Source organism: Engraulis encrasicolus, chromosome 9 (assembly GCF_034702125.1).
Source record: "Engraulis encrasicolus isolate BLACKSEA-1 chromosome 9, IST_EnEncr_1.0, whole genome shotgun sequence".
Lineage (NCBI taxonomy): Eukaryota > Metazoa > Chordata > Actinopteri > Clupeiformes > Engraulidae > Engraulis > Engraulis encrasicolus.
The window spans coordinates 48,886,327-48,905,990 of NC_085865.1; the positions used below are offsets into that span (position 1 = coordinate 48,886,327).

A 19,664-nucleotide genomic window follows, 5' to 3' on the forward strand; every position below is an offset into this window, starting at 1 on the left:
GCCTCACTCAAGAGATTTCCTCTGGCCCTTCAGACATTTGACCCGTGTGTTCCAGATGTGTTCAGGTGCCCTGGCCTGCTGCTGCTGCCGCTGCTGCCTTTGTCTCTGAGCCGCAGCTCTGGGACAAGCCTCCGCACTCTACACTCAGGGCCGCTGACAGCTATGGCTGGGCCCAGGACAAAGTCATCTGAAACCATGCAATACATGATACAATGCATTGAGAAGCAAATTCTGGGCCACCTCTGTCCCTGGTCCTGGGACAACTGTCCCCTTTGTCCCCTGCCCCAGTCGGCTTCCCTGTCTGCACTAGGAATACCAGGAATCACAGTGGCAGGACCCTCTTAACGACTCTTACGTAACCTTTATTCAAGTGGCTCTGGGTACTGTACATTAGGGTTTAATCCCGGGACCCGGGATTCCCGGGAAATCTGATCAAAACAATTTCCCGTTTCCCGGGAAAGCCATGACGGGAAACCGGGAAAAAAAATTAAGTGCGTGTCTATTTGTTGTCCCAGCAACATAAGCAACAGTGCCATCTAGCAGCGGTAACACTTCAGGCTCATTTAAGCAGCAGCAGTACAGGCCCATTTCAGCAATGTCTGAGGTGCGCGGTTGACGTATTATTTCATCCGCAACCGCTTCTCAGAATTTCTAATCCACCCGCCCTAATGTTTTTTCTCCAATTTCCAAAACCGAATCCGCCCGCCATCCACCTATTAGTTTTTAGTATTTAAGATGCCTGAGGCACATAGTCGATCGTCTTTTTCAAGCAGTGCAGGTAATTTACATCTTGCCAGCCCATGTTTTAAAAAAATCTCTAACTTATAGCGATTCCCAACTTGTCTCCACCCATCGCACAACGTGAAAGTTGAAACGTGTGGATGCTTTAATGCAGCCTAAATTTTAACAGTTTAAATACATCCAGTCCAAGCAGCACAATCGAAACTATTGGCTATCTAGCTTACAAGTTTGGATGGTATCCAATAAGACGAGTCAAGTGTCTTGCGAAGAGTGCAGAGAATTACGTCGCGCGTGTGTGTGTGAGCGAGAGAGGGTGAGAGAGGGAGCGATTCCAAACTTGTCTCCATCCATCGCACAACGTGAAAGTTAACGTGTATGCTTTCATGCAGCCTAAATTGTACCAATTTTGCCTCCTCCCCAAGCAGCACAATCGAAACTATTGGCTAACTAGCTTGCACGTTTGGCTGGTCTATCCAACAAGATGAGTCAAGTGACATATGTCTTGCGAAGAGTGCAAGCGTCGCTTTGTGTGTGAGCGAGAGAACTAGAGAGAGAACGAGAGAGAGGCGCTTCCCAAAATCGCTCTGCAGAAAGGGCAAGGCGATGTCTCCAAATATTAGACAAAATGCAGCTTATTTTAGTTAAGTAGATATCAGGAAAGTATTTTGTTTAGTTGCAAAGCCGAGCTGATTGGTTCATATTGCTCTGAAAGACACTGAAGTCTATGCCTATATTTTAATGGGTTTATTATGCGCGCGAGGTCACCTAACTGACGCCCGGTGCTATTACCAGAGGAAAACGATAGCACTTGGGCAAACGGTAAAGTCAGTTTAGCCATGCATACCTGCCTATGATGAACCAGTTTTCTTGTTTGAAAAAACACTCTTCCTGGCGCTAAAGCAAACTGCCATTTCTGACTGACCCAGATGAAATCCCATGCACGGAACTCCACTATTGAGATGACATCGTATAGGCTATATTTCCCACCGCTTATCACAGTAGCCGACAGTGAAACATTGTTCTCATGAAGCTGGCGGTAGACGTGTATACTATCCACAGGTGAAGGACAATGTGCCATGATTTGCGCACAACCTCAAACACAATTCCTTAATGGAAAATAGCCAACCCACTGTTGCATCAAACTTATAGGTGAAAGTCGTGAGCTCCACCAACAATCCACCGTCATTGATAAGCGCTGCATGCTGCGCACAGGCTATCATCTTACACTTCATTATTATTGTGTTGGTGGATAGGAGAGCTTTATCTTAATTCCTTTCTCCCAATAATGATACAAACAGTAACAACTTGATACAAAATGCCAGTTTGGGAGGAACAGTTGAATTATAGGCTCTACATGACTAGATCAAAAAAATTGAAAAAAAAAAAAAAAAACCCAATGGGCCGTCAGATCCCGGGATTTGATTCATGCCATTTTCGGGAAAAATATTAAACCCTACTGTACATGCCAGTATGACGGTCTCTGTGTCTCTTATGTGTGTGTGTGTGTGTGTGTGTGTATGTGTGTGTGTGTGTGTGTGTATGCACGTGTTTAGTCCAGGGCAAAGGCAGATTTCCAATCCCATGGCTGGGGCTTTTATTACATCAGTTCACTACTGCAGGTCACTGGGAGTTTGCAGGCAGCTGTGCGGTGCTGTGTAGGCTACCACAGCGCCAATGTCCATCGTCATCATCTCCAGACAAGAAAGCAATGTCAAAGTCCAGACAGTGTCCATGTCCCATTAACAGTGACAACTAAGGTAGTACGTTATTCCTGCTCTTTCGGATTGGTGGGGTGTGTGGAGGGAGGGAGGGAGGGGGTTACTGTTCACTGACAGGTGTCCATGTTGACCTTCACAGCAGAGCCAGTGATCGTGTGTGTGTGTGTGTGTGTGTGTGTGTGTATGGGGAGGGGGTTGGCGTTGCAATATTGCAGCATTAAATGAAGACTCTCCATTCATTCAGTTGTTGATCACTGGAAAACCCCACGGATGGTATAAATCTTATCCTTTAGCTTAGCGTAGGGGATTATCTGAGGGCGACACGGAGCGAAGGTTTTAGGTAACAATGATGAGTCAGTCTGCTCCGTCTAAGCCTCCCCCCTGCCGAGTAACTAACACAGATCTGAGCGCCACGACAACCAGTGTCCGCGGAAAACCCAAGGTGGAACGGGATACCATTGGGAGCACATATGGGTCAAGGCTGCCTGCCCTCCATAGATACAGCATGCATAGGGCAACACATCATTCCAGGTCCTTTCCTCTGTCCTCGTAACACAAAACACATCATCCCTGATCTTTTTTTTTTTTAATTTAATGTCTTGCAAAAACACAATTCAGATATGATACTTTCGTTTGCCATCAGGATTTTGAATGATGGGTGGAGATCTGCACTTTGATAGCAAAGAAACCTTAATTTCCTCACGAAGGAGGAGCAACATCGAAACACAAAGTCGGAGTCCTAAGGGAAGGAAAAATAGCTTTGATGATGCTGTGAAAAAACACTGACACCTGTACCAAGATGGTGGTGCACTCTGCTGATAGTGTGAAAAGGCAGTGTCCCACTCAGTATCTCATTTCCAATCCTCTCCTTTCAGGTGTAACCTTGTGCGCTTCGCTGACGCGCCGCCCCTGATAACGATTCCCCAGTGTCAGCCTAGGCAGAGGAGTCTTTGGGGGGGCTCTTCTCCATTAAACATCGGGATTGCAAATGAGAAAATGACCTTTGAATTCTGCTTTTGCAAGAAATTGAATAAAATTTCCATCGTCAATGACGTCTTGCCTTGCATCCCGAGGCCACAAGCACAAGGAAAGGACGGGAGGTGAGATAATGAAATGGACCCAGTGTGTACCAGGACATGCCCTGTGTTAATGCAAGCCAAAAGGTTGAATGTGACACCTAGTGGTCTAGATCTAAGGCTGTCATCAACAGTTCCAGAAGGCAACAACATGTATAAGGCATTCAAGAATGACCAAAGCAACAACACAACTACAGATAAAAACAACACAAACAAAAACATATCACAACAAGCTGGAGTGTTTGTTTTTCTCCTCAAACACACACTATGTAAAAAATGACTACCTGACAGTATTTCAATAATTCCTAAAGCAACCTATACCAACAACGTGAGCTCTATACCCCACTAAACCTTTACACTCTACTGCTGGAAGAAGACCTACAGTACTCCACACACACAATCTGGGGAGAAGCATCCCAAAACACAAGTACACACTCAGCACAGTAACATTTTCACACACACACCCTCCTATAATTTTCCTCATATGGAGACGTGGAGACGAGCGCACGCACACACACTTTTCCCATCACTTGAAACTCCTCAAACACGCATTCACTCACACACTCATGGGGTAGCAGCTCTTAATGTCAGTAGTACATGTGACTGTGTGTGTGTGTGTGTGTGTGTGTGTGTCTACAGCACATGTGTGTGTTGTGTCCGCTCCCTTCGATGAAGGGAGGGCGCTTGTCTGTTCAACATCATGATTCCGTCAGCAGTCCTCTGGCAATGATCATACGCATCACTTCATTGGTTCCTGCAGTGAAGAACAGACAAATATGGAAAAATAGGTATACATTTATTTAACCATTAAACATTTAACATTAAAAAGGTGCACGGCATAGGATTGTGGCCAGAATAGGGATTGCAACTATGATACTCATTGTAACCCTGCTGCCTATTGCCACATTTGGGTAATAAACTAATTAGGTAATAAACTAATATTTCCTAGGATGACCAAAGTACAGTATGTTTTGCAGCTAAAAAAAATAAATTTCTGGAAATTTAAAATGGCAGACATAGAGAAGATCCACCTTTTCATGTTTGAAAAGTACAATTCTCCAAGTCATAATGAATACTTGGAATTTGATGACGGTAGTAAATATTTGTGGAAAAAGGTAATGTTTGACAATGGGCTGCATGAATTCTGGAAAGAAACCGCTAAAAATATTGACATGCCATGTTACTCAATGTGTGGCTTCAAAGCTGATGTTCCATTATTTTGTCCAAATCATTGTATTTTTTAATCTGGCCCATGCATTTTGAAAGAAATGATCTTCATATTTATTTTTTCTTAAGATAAGTGCCTTGGATCCTCAGTTACAGTTCTGCACTTGGTACAGAGCGTATAAACAAATGCATGGGAGGTAATGAAGGGATAGGTCTTACCCTCCAGGATCTGATGGACTCTGATGTCTCGTACAAACTGCTGCACAGCATAGTCCTTCAGGTAGCCGTAGCCCCCGTGCATCTGCAGAGCCTGGTTACAGATCTGTAGGGACACAGACAGACACACACAGACATGAGTTCATGCCAACCTAGTACACACAGACATGAGTTCATGCCAACCAAGTACACACAGACATGAGTCCTGCATCACAATTGCAAACGAAATAATGGTCTTTAAATTGCTTTGGTCATGAATGTTGTTGAGTGTTGCATCACAAGACCACTAGCAACAGAAACAGAAGGAGCTAGTTTGGAAGGCACCCACAGGGTGCTTGTCAGACACACACACACACCGATGCATGTTATTTCTACAGGGCATAGGTCAGTGGCACTCACACACAGACAATTGGAAACAACACATCCATGGTTTACATCAATGGAGCAGAGTTTTATTTATTAATCTAATTTGCCTTTATTTGATGGGCAACCTGGATTCAGAAGATACAATCCAGTGCCACCTATTCCAAATGACCTGGTTTTACCTGTACAGTCCAACTCACCAGGTGAATTCCCCAATTAAAAAAAAATGTTTTGGAATATGTGGCACTGGATTGTAGCTCCGGAATCCAGGTTGCCCATCTCTGCACCCACGCACACTTTTTTTTATTCTAGCTTGACCCCATTTCCGCTGTGTAGGTCACCAACAGGCCTCCACCATTATGAAGCGATAAAGCCAGCGATGCCTGCCACCAGCATTACCAGACTGTCGTCATTTCCACATAGAACAGTTTAAATAATAAATAAAGACCGTTTAAATAAAATACCAACTGGGTGTTTTCCTCTCTCTCTCTCTCACTCTGAGCTCTCTGCAGCTCGGATTAATGGTCTTCAATCAGACCACCAGAGATGCAGAGATGGCAATCAGATGGAGCACTCACTCTTTTTAACACACACACACACACACACACACACACACACACACACACACACACACACACACACACACACACACACACACACACACACACACACACACACACACACACACACCACACACACACACACACACACAGACACACACACACACACACACACACACACACACACACACACACACACACACACACACACACACACACACACACACACACACACACACACACACACACACACACACACACACTAAAAACAGCTAAAACCTCTTTGTGTCAGCCTTCATCTTCATCCATGGTTTCATCAGCCAGATTGAAAGCACAGACGCACAAAAACAATGACACACATCCCAACACACACACATGTATGGCTACAAGTTAATTTCTTGTTGGAGTGATAATCATAGAATTGAAGCAGTGGCTTTAGTTTGCAGAAGGCTGCAATTAGGACTAGAACTATGTCTTACAGATTCATGGAATCCCAAAGACCACACACAAACACACAATGGAAAAGCAGTGCACGCGTGTGCGCGTGTGTGCTTGTGTGTGTGTGTGTGTGTGTGTGAGAGTGTGTGAGAGTGTGTGAGAGTGTGTGAGAGTGTGTGAGAGTGTGTGTGAGTGTGTGTGAGTGTGTGAGTGAGTGAGTGAGTGAGAGAGATTCTCACCGTGAAGCATTCGTCCGTGACGAAGAGCTTGGCCATGGAGCACAGGGCCACACTGTCCGGCCGGCCCTCCTGCAGTGCTCTGGCCGCCTCGCGCACCAGCAGCCGAGACGCCACCAGCTTGGTAGCCATCTCCGCTAGCTTGAACTGCAGAAACTAGAGACCAGAAGAGAAAATATGACAGTGTTACTACAGCTAGCCATCTCTGCTAGCTTGAACTGCAGGAACTAGACCCCAGAAGAGAAAATATGACAGTGTTACTACAGCAGTGTTACAACAACTAGCTTAGAAAAGTAAAGTTTAATTCTGAAAAAAGCTTAATTCCACTTTGAAAACGTCATGAAGCACTTCACAATTCGGAAATAAATGAAAGATCAGAGTAAACTCGATGGAATTATTTAATTCTGAATTATTAACTGGGAATTAAATACGCCATGTAAACGTAGCCATTGTTAAAACAGCTTTGTAGCAATTTCCAGCAACAGCCAATCATTGACTTAAAACTGCAGAAACTAGACACCAAAGGAGAAAATATTACAGTTTAACCCTTTGAGGAGTAAGGAATTTCTAGAGGTTCTTCTAGAATTTTACTGGAACACTCTACAGCTCCTATAGACGTCTGTGTTAAAAATCTCGCAAAGACATTATGACATCATAATGAGAACTCAAAATTTGGGCAAAATTCTAATCACATATTTGTGATGGTACTCCTCAAAGGGTTAACTACAGCTCGGTAGAAATTTCAACCAGCTAAAAACGGCAGAAGATGCAACATACAAGAGGAGAAAACGCACAGTTAACACGGTAATGCAGTATCTTAGCCTGATAAAACAGCCTAAATGTGAGACTGGATGTGTAATTTAGTCTGGCCCCGATGTACGATACATCGGAAGATTGTTGATGAGAACAACCTGTTGTTTTTTCAAACCGTGCCGGCGCTCTGATCAATCAGCGATCTTTTGCCGTTGATGTGCTTTCCCAACGGTTTTGCGAGCTTCGTTGTCACTCCCTCAAAACCCTGCCCGCTTTAATTCAAAACAAATCTCTGCGTTGTGATTGGTTTGCTTCTAAGCTTTATATGAGCTACATTTCAGAAATCGTGGGGTGTGTCAAACTGTAGTTCAAAGAACTGAATCGTGAGCTGAGTGCATCATTACAGCCCTAGCAGAGAACATCATATCAATTACCACCAGATGAATGCTCTGTCATTACAGCTTGGTAGCCATCTCAACATAGTTGAACTGCTGGAACGGCACACCTCAGGACACTTACCTGATTGCTTGAAAGAGGCTCTCCAAACTGCTTCCGGACGGTCAAGTGGTCTTTAGCCAGCAGTACACACGCATGGGCCGCTCCCAGCGAACAAGAGGCTGCACGGAAAGACGCACACGCACACGCACACACACACACAAAAGCGTTGGTAGATATTACATACAAGGCATCTAGATTGATTATAGCCTAAAAAACCAGCCTAAATGTGAGCTTGGATGTGTAATTTAGTCTGACCCCGATGAAAAGTACATCCAAAGATTGTTGATGAGAACAACCCGTTGTCTTTCAAACTGTGCCTGTGCCTATAGGCCGGCGCTCTGACCAATCAGCGCCATCTTTCTCGTTGATGTGCTTTCCCAATGTTGCGAGCTTCGTCGTCACTCCCTCAAAACCCCGCCCGCTTTGATTCGAAACAAATCTCTGCGTTGTGATTGGTGTGCCAGATTCTTGGCAAGCCTGGCAGACGACTCCAACGATGCGAGGCCAGACCTAGCAACCAAAACATTTTTGCCTGATTATCATGACTTTCAAATCTCCTCGAGACTTGGTCTGACCAAGAGCATAACAACGAACATTCTAAAACGGCATGGTTGACCCATCTGTATAAAAGATGGTTGGTTTGCTACTGGTCGAGGGCAGAACAGGCTGCGCCAAAGTTTACAACAAACTTTCTAATCCCAATTGAACGTCTCTGCTTGAACAACGTCACTGAACACGCCTCTACCCAGGACAGTTGGAAATGCTCAAAGTTGAGTAGTTACAGACAAAGTGGGTGGAGTTTCCCGCTGTGGAGGGAACTGAAGCCGAATGCTCATGAACGAGCTTTTGGCCTTAGTGAGTGTAGCGGAGCCGAAGGCGTTGCGTCACCACAAGGGCGAAGCCTGGGTAACCTAATCTCGCACTGAATGGCGTGTTCATGCCGCAAGTCTGAGCATTCGAGAACCGGAAAAATGGTTTGCAAAAAAAACTTTTTTCTCTGTGAACCGTGATGACAACGTGGCATCAGCAGGTTCATCTGGGTAACACACAGTCAAGTGTGGAAAATGTAAGAGTCCGGTATGAACGCGGGTGGTTTGCAGGTAAGCACTTCAGTTCAAAACGTAACTGGTGCGAGAACGGGCATTGGCACGGTTCTGGTCGGCCAGAAAATAGTATAAGAGAGATTGAGGATGGTGAATTAGACCAGTGTTTCCCAACCACTGTGCCGCGGCACACTAGTGTGCCTCGAGAGACTGTCAGGTGTGCCGTGGAAAATTCTTGGGGATTTTTTTTTTTTTTAATTCATCGTAATTATCAGCAAATAATGCCTACGTCATTTTCTAGTAGCCTAGTGTCTGCTATTGACTGGCGTCCTAAGCATGAAATAATTCCTTATCACTAGGTGGCAGCAGGTAGCGAATTGCATTGATGTATCTTCAGTAGCCCAAACAAAAAGCGTCCATCAGCTGCTAGTCAAAACAATCCTCCTGACGTGACTGATAGTTAACTTTGCTAGCGCTGTTTCTTCATTAATTAGGTCAGAAAACCAAAATCCTACCCTGAAACAGATTTGTGTTTTGCTTACAACCTTACTGAAAAGTTAAACGAGTGAGGTGGTGGCATGATTGAGCACACAAAGTAGTTTGTTGGTCCGCGAGCTTTCTAGTCGAGTGTGAGGATGCCGAGACCTTTCAAGCCAGACTATCCAACTGCCGGTAAGCATAATTAGCCCGGTTTTAGGGAAAGGGGAAAGCGATTACCTCCTGTTACCTCGCGGGGAAACTTGCACCTTTGTCACAAACACCCCAGGCACAATTTCCAATCAGTTTTTAATAATAATATGACCGTAATATCTTGCATTTGAAAACATGAGATTTCCGCTTTGAGTTCATGGAGCGTAGTCAAACTGTCCGACTTCTTCTGACCGACCTCGTCCTTTTGCAGCGCTGTGATTGTGGTCAAACAGCATTTTAGGGCGGGCCTTAGCCAAAGGTGAAAGACGCATAGGTTTCACATTAAGATTAAGTGAGTAAAATATACAGAGATTGATATTTGTACGCATCTTCAGTGAAATATTTCCCAAATGTTGCTACTGTCAAAATAAGCATTATTTTCTGTATTCCTGCTAATAGAATGCTTTTGGACAGAATAACAATTTGTAAATTGTAGGCCTACTTTGAAGTTTAGCCTATAGCTTCTTTAAGAAGTGAACATTAAGTGCACTTTTTATTTGAAAGAGGAAATATAAAATATGACTAAAAAAATACAGTTTTGTGTTTGTTTGATTGCTATTCAAGACACTTATCCGCCTATATTAACAATACAGTCATTCTTATCAGAGAATAATTTGTTTTCATTATTTCATCATTTTTGGTTGGTGGTGTGCCGTGAGATTTTTTCAAGGGAAAAAGTGTGCCTTGGCACAAAAAAGGTTGGGAAACACTGAATTAGACTGACCGATGTTGATGCGGCCTCCGTTCAGACCCCTCATGGCGATATTGAAGCCTTGGCCCTCTACCCCAAGCCGATTGGTCACCGGGACGGCACAGTCCTCAAAGATCACCGCTCTGGTTGGCTGAGAGTTCCACCCCACCTGTGTGGTGCAGAATATGCTGTGGTGAGGACCCATTACAGACGCACTGGCCTATCCCATCCTGTAATTCTGACCTTGACACACACGCACACATTAATTATGTTCTATGTGATGTCATTCCATTGACTCCCATTATATAGTAACAAAACTAGTGAATACTAAAACTGTGCCCTAACTCAAACAATCCCTAACCCTAACCAGTCAGTAAACAAATGTTTTCGCACTTTACATTTTTTCACCAATGAAACAATTGAGAAAAAAACATATTTAATGGTGGTGAGGACCGTCCTCACCACCATTAAATGTGTTTCTCAATTGTTTTGTTTTAAATGTCGACCACAGAAGTCCTCACAGCAGAGGTGAAATGTCAATATGTGGTCCTCACAATAGTGGTAGTAACAAGTGTGTGCACGCACACGCACACGCACACACGCACACAGTACTTCATTGGCCCCCAAAATGTAGCCTGTACTTCATGGGTGCTGCAGGCTACAGGTTACAGGCTTATAATATACAGCTTGTATACATTAAATAACACAGCTGCGCCTACACATGAACACTGACCCCTTGTGGCCATCTGCGAAATAGTATGCAACCACAAGTACACACAAGCTGTGATACTGTACATGTTCATAATGTGTTATGAACATGTACATGCCCCATTATGAACATGTACATGCCCCATTATGAACATGTACATGCCCCATTATGAACAAGTACATGCCCCATTATGAACAAGTACATGCCCCATTATGAACATGTACATGCCCCATTATGAACAAGTACATGCCCCATTATGAACAAGTACATGCCCCATTATGAACAAGTACATGCCCCATATCGTCTCTAGTCGGTTGCAAATATAATATTTGGATGTTTTCCACAAAATTCCTCTCATTACTTTATATTGTCCTGTGTTGCACTTCAATGTCTAGCCTGTCTGTGCCTAATTCCATGTCTTTGCGCAGGATAGTAAAAAATTCAATGCCTTTCCATGGCCAGAGCATGTGAAGGAATTGACAACAAAGCCGACTTGGTCTTTGATTTGATCTGTCATCCTCCTCCTCATCATCTCTCCTCCTAACCTCTCTCCTCCTCATCTCTCTCCTCCTCCTCGTCCTCCTCCCACCTTCTTTTCCTTCTTGCCAAAGCTGAGTCCCGGCGTCCCCTTCTCCACCACCACGCAGGAGATGCCCTTGGCCCCGCCGCCGCCCGTACGGCACATCACCACGTACACGTCCGTGTCACCGCCGCCACTGATGAAGGCCTGGGGAGAGCATATAGCACAGGTCACAGGTCACAGAGAGCGTACAGAGGTCAGAGCCTCAGGTCAAGGTTTACAAGGTCACAGGCTAAGCTACAGCCCAGAGGTCACAGCCTAAGGATCATAGCCAAGTAATCAACAGTTGTGGCTGGCCGGTTTAACCAGCACATATTCAATATTATAATTAAAAGAGTGCATGAAACAGCAACCAAATAGATCATTTAAGAATTCAAACCAATTTAGTAGAGCACTACAAAGTGTTGCTGAGTGAACATAAGCCATGTGCAGCCACAGCAGGTTTGGTAGTGCGGGCCACATGTGGCCCAGTGGCGTTACCTTGGAGCCATTGAGGACGTAGTGATCTCCCTGCAGCTTAGCATTGGTCAGCAGAGACGCAGCGTCACTCCCACTGCCTAGGAAAACACACACAGAGAGACCAGACAGAACATCAGAAACTCGCTCATATTCATGAATGTTTTACAACAAAAGGAGAAGAGACCATGCAAATACACACTGGGGTGCATCAAACAGCCATGGAAAATTTAAACTTGGCAAAATCCCACTCTGCTCTTGCAGTATTGTTCCTTTGCACTACAGTAACTTGCAAATGTTATGAAAAAAGTGAAAGTGAAAGCCCATTGGGAAACTCCAACTCCCATTGTCATTGTGACACAGCACTCCACAGCACACAAGTGAACATTGCACACTGCACACAACGAAATTGCATTTATGCCTCACCCGTGCAAGGGGGCAGCCCTCAGTGGCGCCCCATGGGGAGCAGTGCGGTGGGACGGTACCATGCTCAGGGTACCTCAGTCATGGAGGAGGATGGGAAAGAGCACTGGTTGATTACTCCCCCCACCAACCTGGCGGGTCAGGAGTCGAACCGGCAACCTCTGGGATGCAAGTCTGACGCCCTAACCGCTCACCCATGACTGCCCATGTTAAAGGGTGGCACAATAGTCTTGACATTTTTAATTGCAGTGAATGGCCATTTTTTTTCAGCAGAATCAAAACTAGTATGCCCCCAGAACATCAAAAATTGTACAGAACATCAAACAACCAAAAAATGGCTAATGGATGGCAACATGGCTAAAGGTGCAATGGGGGGTAAAACCTTGCTATAGGAAGTGTGAAAAAACATGCACAAAGGATTTCAAATCTGGGGAAAGTAGAAAGACAACTGGAGCATTCTGCCAAATAATTCTCCTAATTACTATAGATCAATATAGTAGACACCTTTCACCGCTTTCGGAAAAAAATGCCCATTTGTCAAATCTATTGTGCCACCCTTTAACACTAATCAAATTTGCAAAAAAATCACGAGACAATTGTGTTACTAAAAAAATGAACAATTCTGCAAAAGCAGAGCGATATTTTCAAAAGTCCGGGAGTGTTTGATGCACTCTAATACACACAAGAGACGCAGATGCACTTACTGTATACAGAAGCAATAAAGGTCATGTATTGGTTTGTGTGTGTGTGTGTGTGTGTGTGTGTGTGTGTGTGTGTGTGTGTGTGTGTGTGTGTGTGTGTGTTTACCAGGCTCGGTGAGACAGTAGGAAGCAAACTTGTCCATGGTGCAAAGATCTGGACAGAACCTCTCCCTCTGCTCCGCGTTCCCAAAGGTGTCAATCATCCAGTTACACATGCTGGGATAAAATAAGAAAGAAAGAAAGAAAGAAAGAAAGAAAGAAAGAAAGAAAGAAAGAAAGAAAGAAAGAAAGAAAGAAAGAAAGAAAGAAAGAAAGAAAGAAAGAAAGAAAGAAAGAAAGAAAGGAAAAAATGGGTTCTGATATAACTTAATTGTCAGTTAATTTAAAACTAAGATCTATTTTGCACCCCTGGCCACATTTTCTAAAGGAAAAAAAATAGGATATACAAACATGTCAGAACATAGCAGCAGATACAGGACATGTGCAGATACTAGAGTACATAATAAAGCAGCAAGTCATGGTCCTGAAGCTCCCATCCCTGTGCTGTTCTTTAGTGTCAAGGCAGAGGGTGAAATCCTAATGAAGTCGAGGAGTTGATGGTGCCAAGTCCAATCTGATAAGCCATGACACTGACACTAATAATGACAAACACTAATCACTGCACACTGCAATCACGGCACACTGCACTGTCTGTCACCATTAAGAATCACTGTTAAAAACGTGGCACTCTGGAAAACTGCCGCTCCCACTGTCCAAAATGTGCCGCATTTCAAACTGATGGATGTTACGATAGGAGAGGTCAGGGAAAGGTCAATGCACATAGAGTATACAATACACGACCATATGACACACTCCACGCAGCTCAAGTGAAGAATGGCATTGGTTTTGGGTTGACACCGCGCATATAAGCCAGGTGGAGGTGAACATTGGGGTGGTCGATTGTCACGCCAGGGGTAGCAGGGTGAGAGCTTGCCCATGGCCGATGTGACTGGCTTTTGCACTTGGATTTATTTGTATTGCTGGTGGAAGAATGCGGCGTGGAGAAGAGAAGTGGACCTACTCCTTAATTTGAATGGACTAACGAAACTAACAGTTTGCGGTGACGGGCTAACGTGAGCCGAGGACTGGGTTAGTCGCATCTACAAGATTCGCCCCTCTTATCAATAAGCTAATGCTAACGTTTCTTCCTTGAGTCTACCCAACATGCAACCAGACACTAGTAGCGCACATATCCTATTCCACGTTATAACACAACACGTAGTCTAAGCCCGAGTTATGCAAAAATAGGGAGATAACAGGTTGAGCCGTAATATGAGCTAAAACGCTCTGGCTTGATCTGGAAATCAGATGTAGGCTGATGGAGGCTATGGTGCCGATGCATGTATGGTGATCAAGAGAATAGGAGAAGAATCACTGCACACTGGTGGATTTCATATTGCTGTTTTAGTGAGATTGAGATTTGTTTCACTGAGCAACACGTTTCACTTGTACTTCATCAGATTCACTTTGAAAAAAAAAACAGCAATATTAAATTCACCAGTATGCGACGATTCTTCTCCTGTTCTCTGGATTACTTATGACTGCATTTCACCAGCTCCTGGACACTGTCTGTGCATAGGAGCTTCATACCTTTGAGTACTTTGTGTATGGTGATATTGCACTTTAAAATATGGATATTATTATTACCTCCTCCAAGGACGTTGTGTTTTTTTACCTCCGCAAAAGGAGGTTTTGTTTTTGGTCGCGTTGGTTTGTCTGACTGTTTGTTTTGGTCTGTCTGCCAGTGGGATAACTGAAAATGTTATGAACGGATTTGGATGATACTTTGTAGAGTTGTTGGAAATGACAAAAGCACAAACGTGACAAAATCACAAAAGTGATAAAATTTTGGTGGTGATCCGGGATAGGGTGATTTTGACATTCCAGTTTCCAACTCTACAAAAAGAAGGCAGAAAGACTTGGGAAAAAATATAGTGTCACAATCAAATGTTCTATCAAACAGCTTCCTTGGCGGAGGTCTGCACTCTGAGTGCATGTCTAGTTTCTACTTGTATATTTACTTGTGGATGCTGATGTAGGCCGTGGTGCTGACGCAGCCGGTGGACAGGGCCTCGAAGATGACAGAGGTGTCCAGGCGAGACAGCCCCGAGCCGCCCAGCTCCGGGTCCACGTAGATCCCTCCGAAACCCAGCTGAGCCGCCTTACGCATACACTCCACCGGGAAGATTTCCTGGAGGGCACCAACACACACACACAGATGGACACAGACACGGACACGGACACGGACACACACACACAGATGGACATGCATGCACACGCACACGCACGCACACACACACGCACACACACACAATCCCATGGATTATCACCGGGAATACCTTACAAAACGTGTTTTGCTTTGTATTAGATTTATCAATGGGGGGGGGGGGGGGACCTCATAATCTGACTTGAACTATGAAGAAGATTATCTTTGCTATGCCAGGGTCAACCTGCGCAGTCACTGCACATGCGCTGGCGCAGACTTGAGGTGTTTAGCATGCAAACAATAAAAATGCTTTGGTAAATCTTGGTAATTGCACACACCTTTTCGTCCCATTCCGCCATGTGTGGTGCCATTTCGTTGGCTGCGAAGTCAAACGCAACTTTCTGGAATTCCTTCTGTTCATCTGAGAGGCCGATTGACGCTGAAACAAGATGAGACAAGTGAACAAGTCTATTTGGGTAGCACCCAAATAAAAATCTATATGGAGGCAAGTTTGGACAGGGTTTTGAGAGTCCGTTTTTTTAATGTTAGAATGACATAATAATGACATGAAGCAAAACGATGATTATCATCATCATTATGATGATGATAATGAAGTAGCCATACCAGCCAGTAGCAAGGGGGGGGGGGCACACAGACCTAGATTCTGTGGGGCGGCATTTGGGTCATTTCACGTGAAATCAGACACTTTGGGACCCGACCGACCCGGATTTCGATCATACTTGGTGTGCCTTTTCAGTAGCAAGGTAGCACCCCAGAACTGCATTGGTTTGAATCTGACACTAATATTAAGGGAGAAACAGACTAGGAAAGGTTCACATGTGAGGGTAGGACACTATACATTCAGCCTTGAATATATCAGTCAGTGTTAGTCACAAAAAGATGCCTGTGGTGTTGTTTGAAAGCTCTTTTCTGGCTCTACATATTACACAATCACCTTGGAATACAACTACTCTCAGAATATGAATTATGATAAATTGAAAAATTAAAAAGTGAATATCTAAAAAAACTCATATTTTAAAATGGCCAGTTCCTTGTCCAAACGTAGCCGGCAATGTCATGAGCAGCACCTAAAATGCTGGTGTTCGGTTTGTTATTCATTTCAGAGAGAATTTGACTCACAAATATGGCGTCATACAGACCACTTACTAATAATATGGTAATACCATAGTAGCATCACATGACAAAACAAAAACAAAACAAAAATGGTCAGTGTCCATGGTCCCAGGTTTCAGAAACTAAGGCAGATGTCCATTTATACACACCAAATGATGATATGTGAATGTTTGAACATTCCTTCTCTGTGTGCCTGTGCCATCTTCCCTTTACCGTACTTTAAAGAGATAATCAATGGCTACACTCTCATTTTGTACTCTACCAGTGCATTTGAAGCAATAGCTGTGTCTTTTGTAGATAATGTATTAATTACGTCCCGTTGCAGTTAGGTTTACACTACCAGAAGCACATCCTGATGATCCATGACAAGTCTATCTGGTCTGAAGGGAAAAGTGAAGGATGGAGATGGCCCATGAGGATGCAGGAAGTTCAGTTTCACCTCTCCAGTGCTCGGCATACATTCCTCAGCACATGCTAGCCACCAGTTGCCATCATATACAGCTACAACATACCCTTTGATGCTTGAAAATGTAACACATTCCTTTACTGAGCTCACTCTTTCAACTCTGCCTTCTCTGAATGCTCAAAATGGCCTAACGTCCACTGTGTCCATTGACAATGGGCAGAAGATGTGTAGTTTTTGAGTACCTGGAATAGTTCTTGCAGATTCAAACCTTTTCAACAGGTTCTCAGCTTCATGATGGTACATCTCTGTTGTGGCAAACTGGCAATGGATGTTCTTGACATTATCCTTGACAAATTCAAACAGTTGGTATGGCGTTACAATTTAATTGTCAATAGGAACGTTGCAGACTTGCTCGTGCAGCAAGCCATTTAACTGTCCCTCCAACGCCATCACATGGACCTTTGCCATGTGATGTGGCAAAAAAGTGCCACTCTGCAGGTATGTGAAAATCTGCCTCATGGTGGCACAAATTTGTTGTGTTTTTAAGGTTCTTATATTGTGCAGCACAGCCATCAGAAAAAATATAGGATCTTCTTTGGATGTTCTGTCATTGATGAAGTGTCACTGAGGAACTGAATTAGGAGCTTCTGAGACAGATGTACAGCAATTGGTATCATGAATGTTGCAGTCTGAAATAACAACAACAACAGATTTTTTTTCCCAGTTTCAACTGATCTTGGTAGTAGCATACAAATGGATGGATTGTGGCCTGCACTGGTTGTTCCAGTGAAATGATTGAATAGCATCTTGAATTACAAAACTATAGAAAAAAACGTTCCTGGTTCAAGGGAGTCAGTCAAGGATAATGTCAAGAACATCCATTGCCAGTTTGCCACAACAGAGATGTACCATCATGAAGCTGAGAACCTGTTGAAAAGGTTTGAATCTGCAAGAACTATTCCAGGTACTCAAAAACTACACTCACAGCTTCTGCCCATTGTCAATGGACACAGTGGAAGTTAGGCCATTTTGAGCATTCAAAGAAGGCAGAGTTGAAAGAGTGAGCTCAGTAAAGGAATGTGTTACATTTTCAAGCATCAAAAGGGTATGTTGTAGCTGTATATGATGGCAACTGGTGGCTAGCATGTGCTGAGGAATGTATGCCGAGCACTGGAGAGGTGAAACTGAACTTCCTGCATCCTCATGGGCCATCTCCATCCTTCACTTTTCCCTTCAGACCAGATAGACTTGTCATGGATTATCAGGATGTGCTTCTGGTAGTGGAACCTGTAACTGCAACGGGACGTACTTATACATTATCTACAAAAGACACAGCTATTGCTTCAAATGCACTGGTAGAGTACAAAATGAGAGTGTAGCCATTGATTATCTCTTTAAAGTACGGTAAAAGGGAAGATGGCACAGGCACACAGAGAAGGAATGTTCAAACATTCACATATCATCATTTGGTGTGTATAAATGGACATCTGCCTTAGTTTCTGAAACCTGGGACCATGGACACTGACCATTTTTGTTTTGTTTTTGTTTTGTCATGTGATGCTACTATGGTATTACCATATTATTAGTAAGTGGTCTGTATGACGCCATATTTGTGAGTCAAATTCTCTCTGAAATGAATAACAAACCGAACACCAGCATTTTAGGTGCTGCTCATGACATTGCCGGCTACGTTTGGACAAGGAACTGGCCATTTTAAAATATGAGTTTTTTAGATATTCACTTTTTAATTTTTCAATTTATCATAATTCATATTCTGAGAGTAGTTGTATTCCAAGGTGATTGTGTAATATGTAGAGCCAGAAAAGAGCTTTCAAACAACACCACAGGCATCTTTTTGTGACCAACACTGACTGATATATTCAAGGCTGAATGTATAGTGTCCTACCCTCACATGTGAACCTTTCCTAGTCTGTTTCTCCCTTAATATTAGTGTCAGATTCAAACCAATGCAGTTCTGTGGTGCTACCTTGCTACTGAAAAGGCACACCAAGTATGATTGAAATCCGGGTCGGTCGGGTCCCAAAGTGTCTGATTTCACGTGAAATGACCCATTTGAGAACTACACTTCCACGTCAATAACCCGCCCCCAACCTGAATGGCTAGTTATTACCACGTGGGAATGATGAACCACAAGCATAGAAAAATGCAAAACTCTGTAGTGTATTCTAGGTTTTTATGAAGTCTACTGGAATCATGCCTGCTCGACAACATTTTCAAGCCATATCGTATTACAGCATGCAATGACCCGTATGACACACAATGTAAAGGTCATTGATCGGACTTCGCAGGTCGAGGTTTCGCAATTTAAGTCGAGGATAGGACCGCACTCAACATCCAAATGTGCTGCATTTGGGAACAGCAACATTTGTGCAGCAGCTTGTCCCAACTATTGAATCTATCACAGATGGATACGCCTTGCTCACCCCCCTAGAGCAACAAAACGTATTCACTTCACCAAACAAGGGCCCAATTTAAAATATTATAAAGACAGTATCATTTTGCCGTTATAGCACAGTAACTTTGTTTAATTGTCCGCAAATCCATCTCTGACCATTCTGGGCTGAAATCAATGTCTTGACATGACACTTGTCTTGCACTCGAGGGGCACCAAAAATCCATGTGTGGTTCAAACGAGATACTTACGATCGATGCTAGATGAAATTCCTCGCCTTTGTATTCTGTTAAATATTAAACTCCTACTTTTGCCAGCACATGAAGTTAACCGGGCAAATCTAAATAATGTCCTGGCGGCCGCCATGATGGTTTTCAGCTGTTACATCACAGTGCTTGTGGGTAATG

At 43.7% G+C, this 19,664-nt stretch overlaps 1 protein-coding gene across 1 annotated transcript; it reads right to left on the bottom strand.

Moving 5' to 3' along the window:
- Positions 1-4,169: 4,169 nt before the first annotated feature.
- On the bottom strand, positions 4,170-19,639 carry acad8 (acyl-CoA dehydrogenase family, member 8). Its single transcript, XM_063207317.1, has 11 exons — positions 19,509-19,639; positions 15,643-15,743; positions 15,120-15,289; positions 13,166-13,275; positions 11,960-12,036; positions 11,489-11,626; positions 10,224-10,359; positions 7,788-7,885; positions 6,519-6,671; positions 4,922-5,024; positions 4,170-4,289 (listed from the first exon to the last, which is right to left on the bottom strand). Exons 1-11 carry the CDS (start codon positions 19,621-19,623, stop codon positions 4,234-4,236), a joined length of 1,257 nt encoding a protein of 418 aa, XP_063063387.1. The 5' UTR covers positions 19,624-19,639; the 3' UTR covers positions 4,170-4,233.
- Between the last annotated feature and the right edge of the window lie 25 nt (positions 19,640-19,664).

What these genes read in the sequence shown, in the direction of transcription:
- acad8 (XM_063207317.1), bottom strand. Translation starts at nt 19,623, where the DNA reads ATGGCGGCCGCCAGGACATTATTTAGATTTGCCCGGTTAACTTCATGT. An exon ending in CTACTGTCTCACCGAGCCTG is followed by an intron (nt 12,037 to 13,165) that starts GTAAACACACAC and finishes GTGTTTTCCTAG; the next exon opens with GCAGTGGGAGTGACGCTGCG. An exon ending in CGGAGGCCGCATCAACATCG is followed by an intron (nt 7,886 to 10,223) that starts GTCAGTCTAATT and finishes CTTTCCGTGCAG; the next exon opens with CCTCTTGTTCGCTGGGAGCG.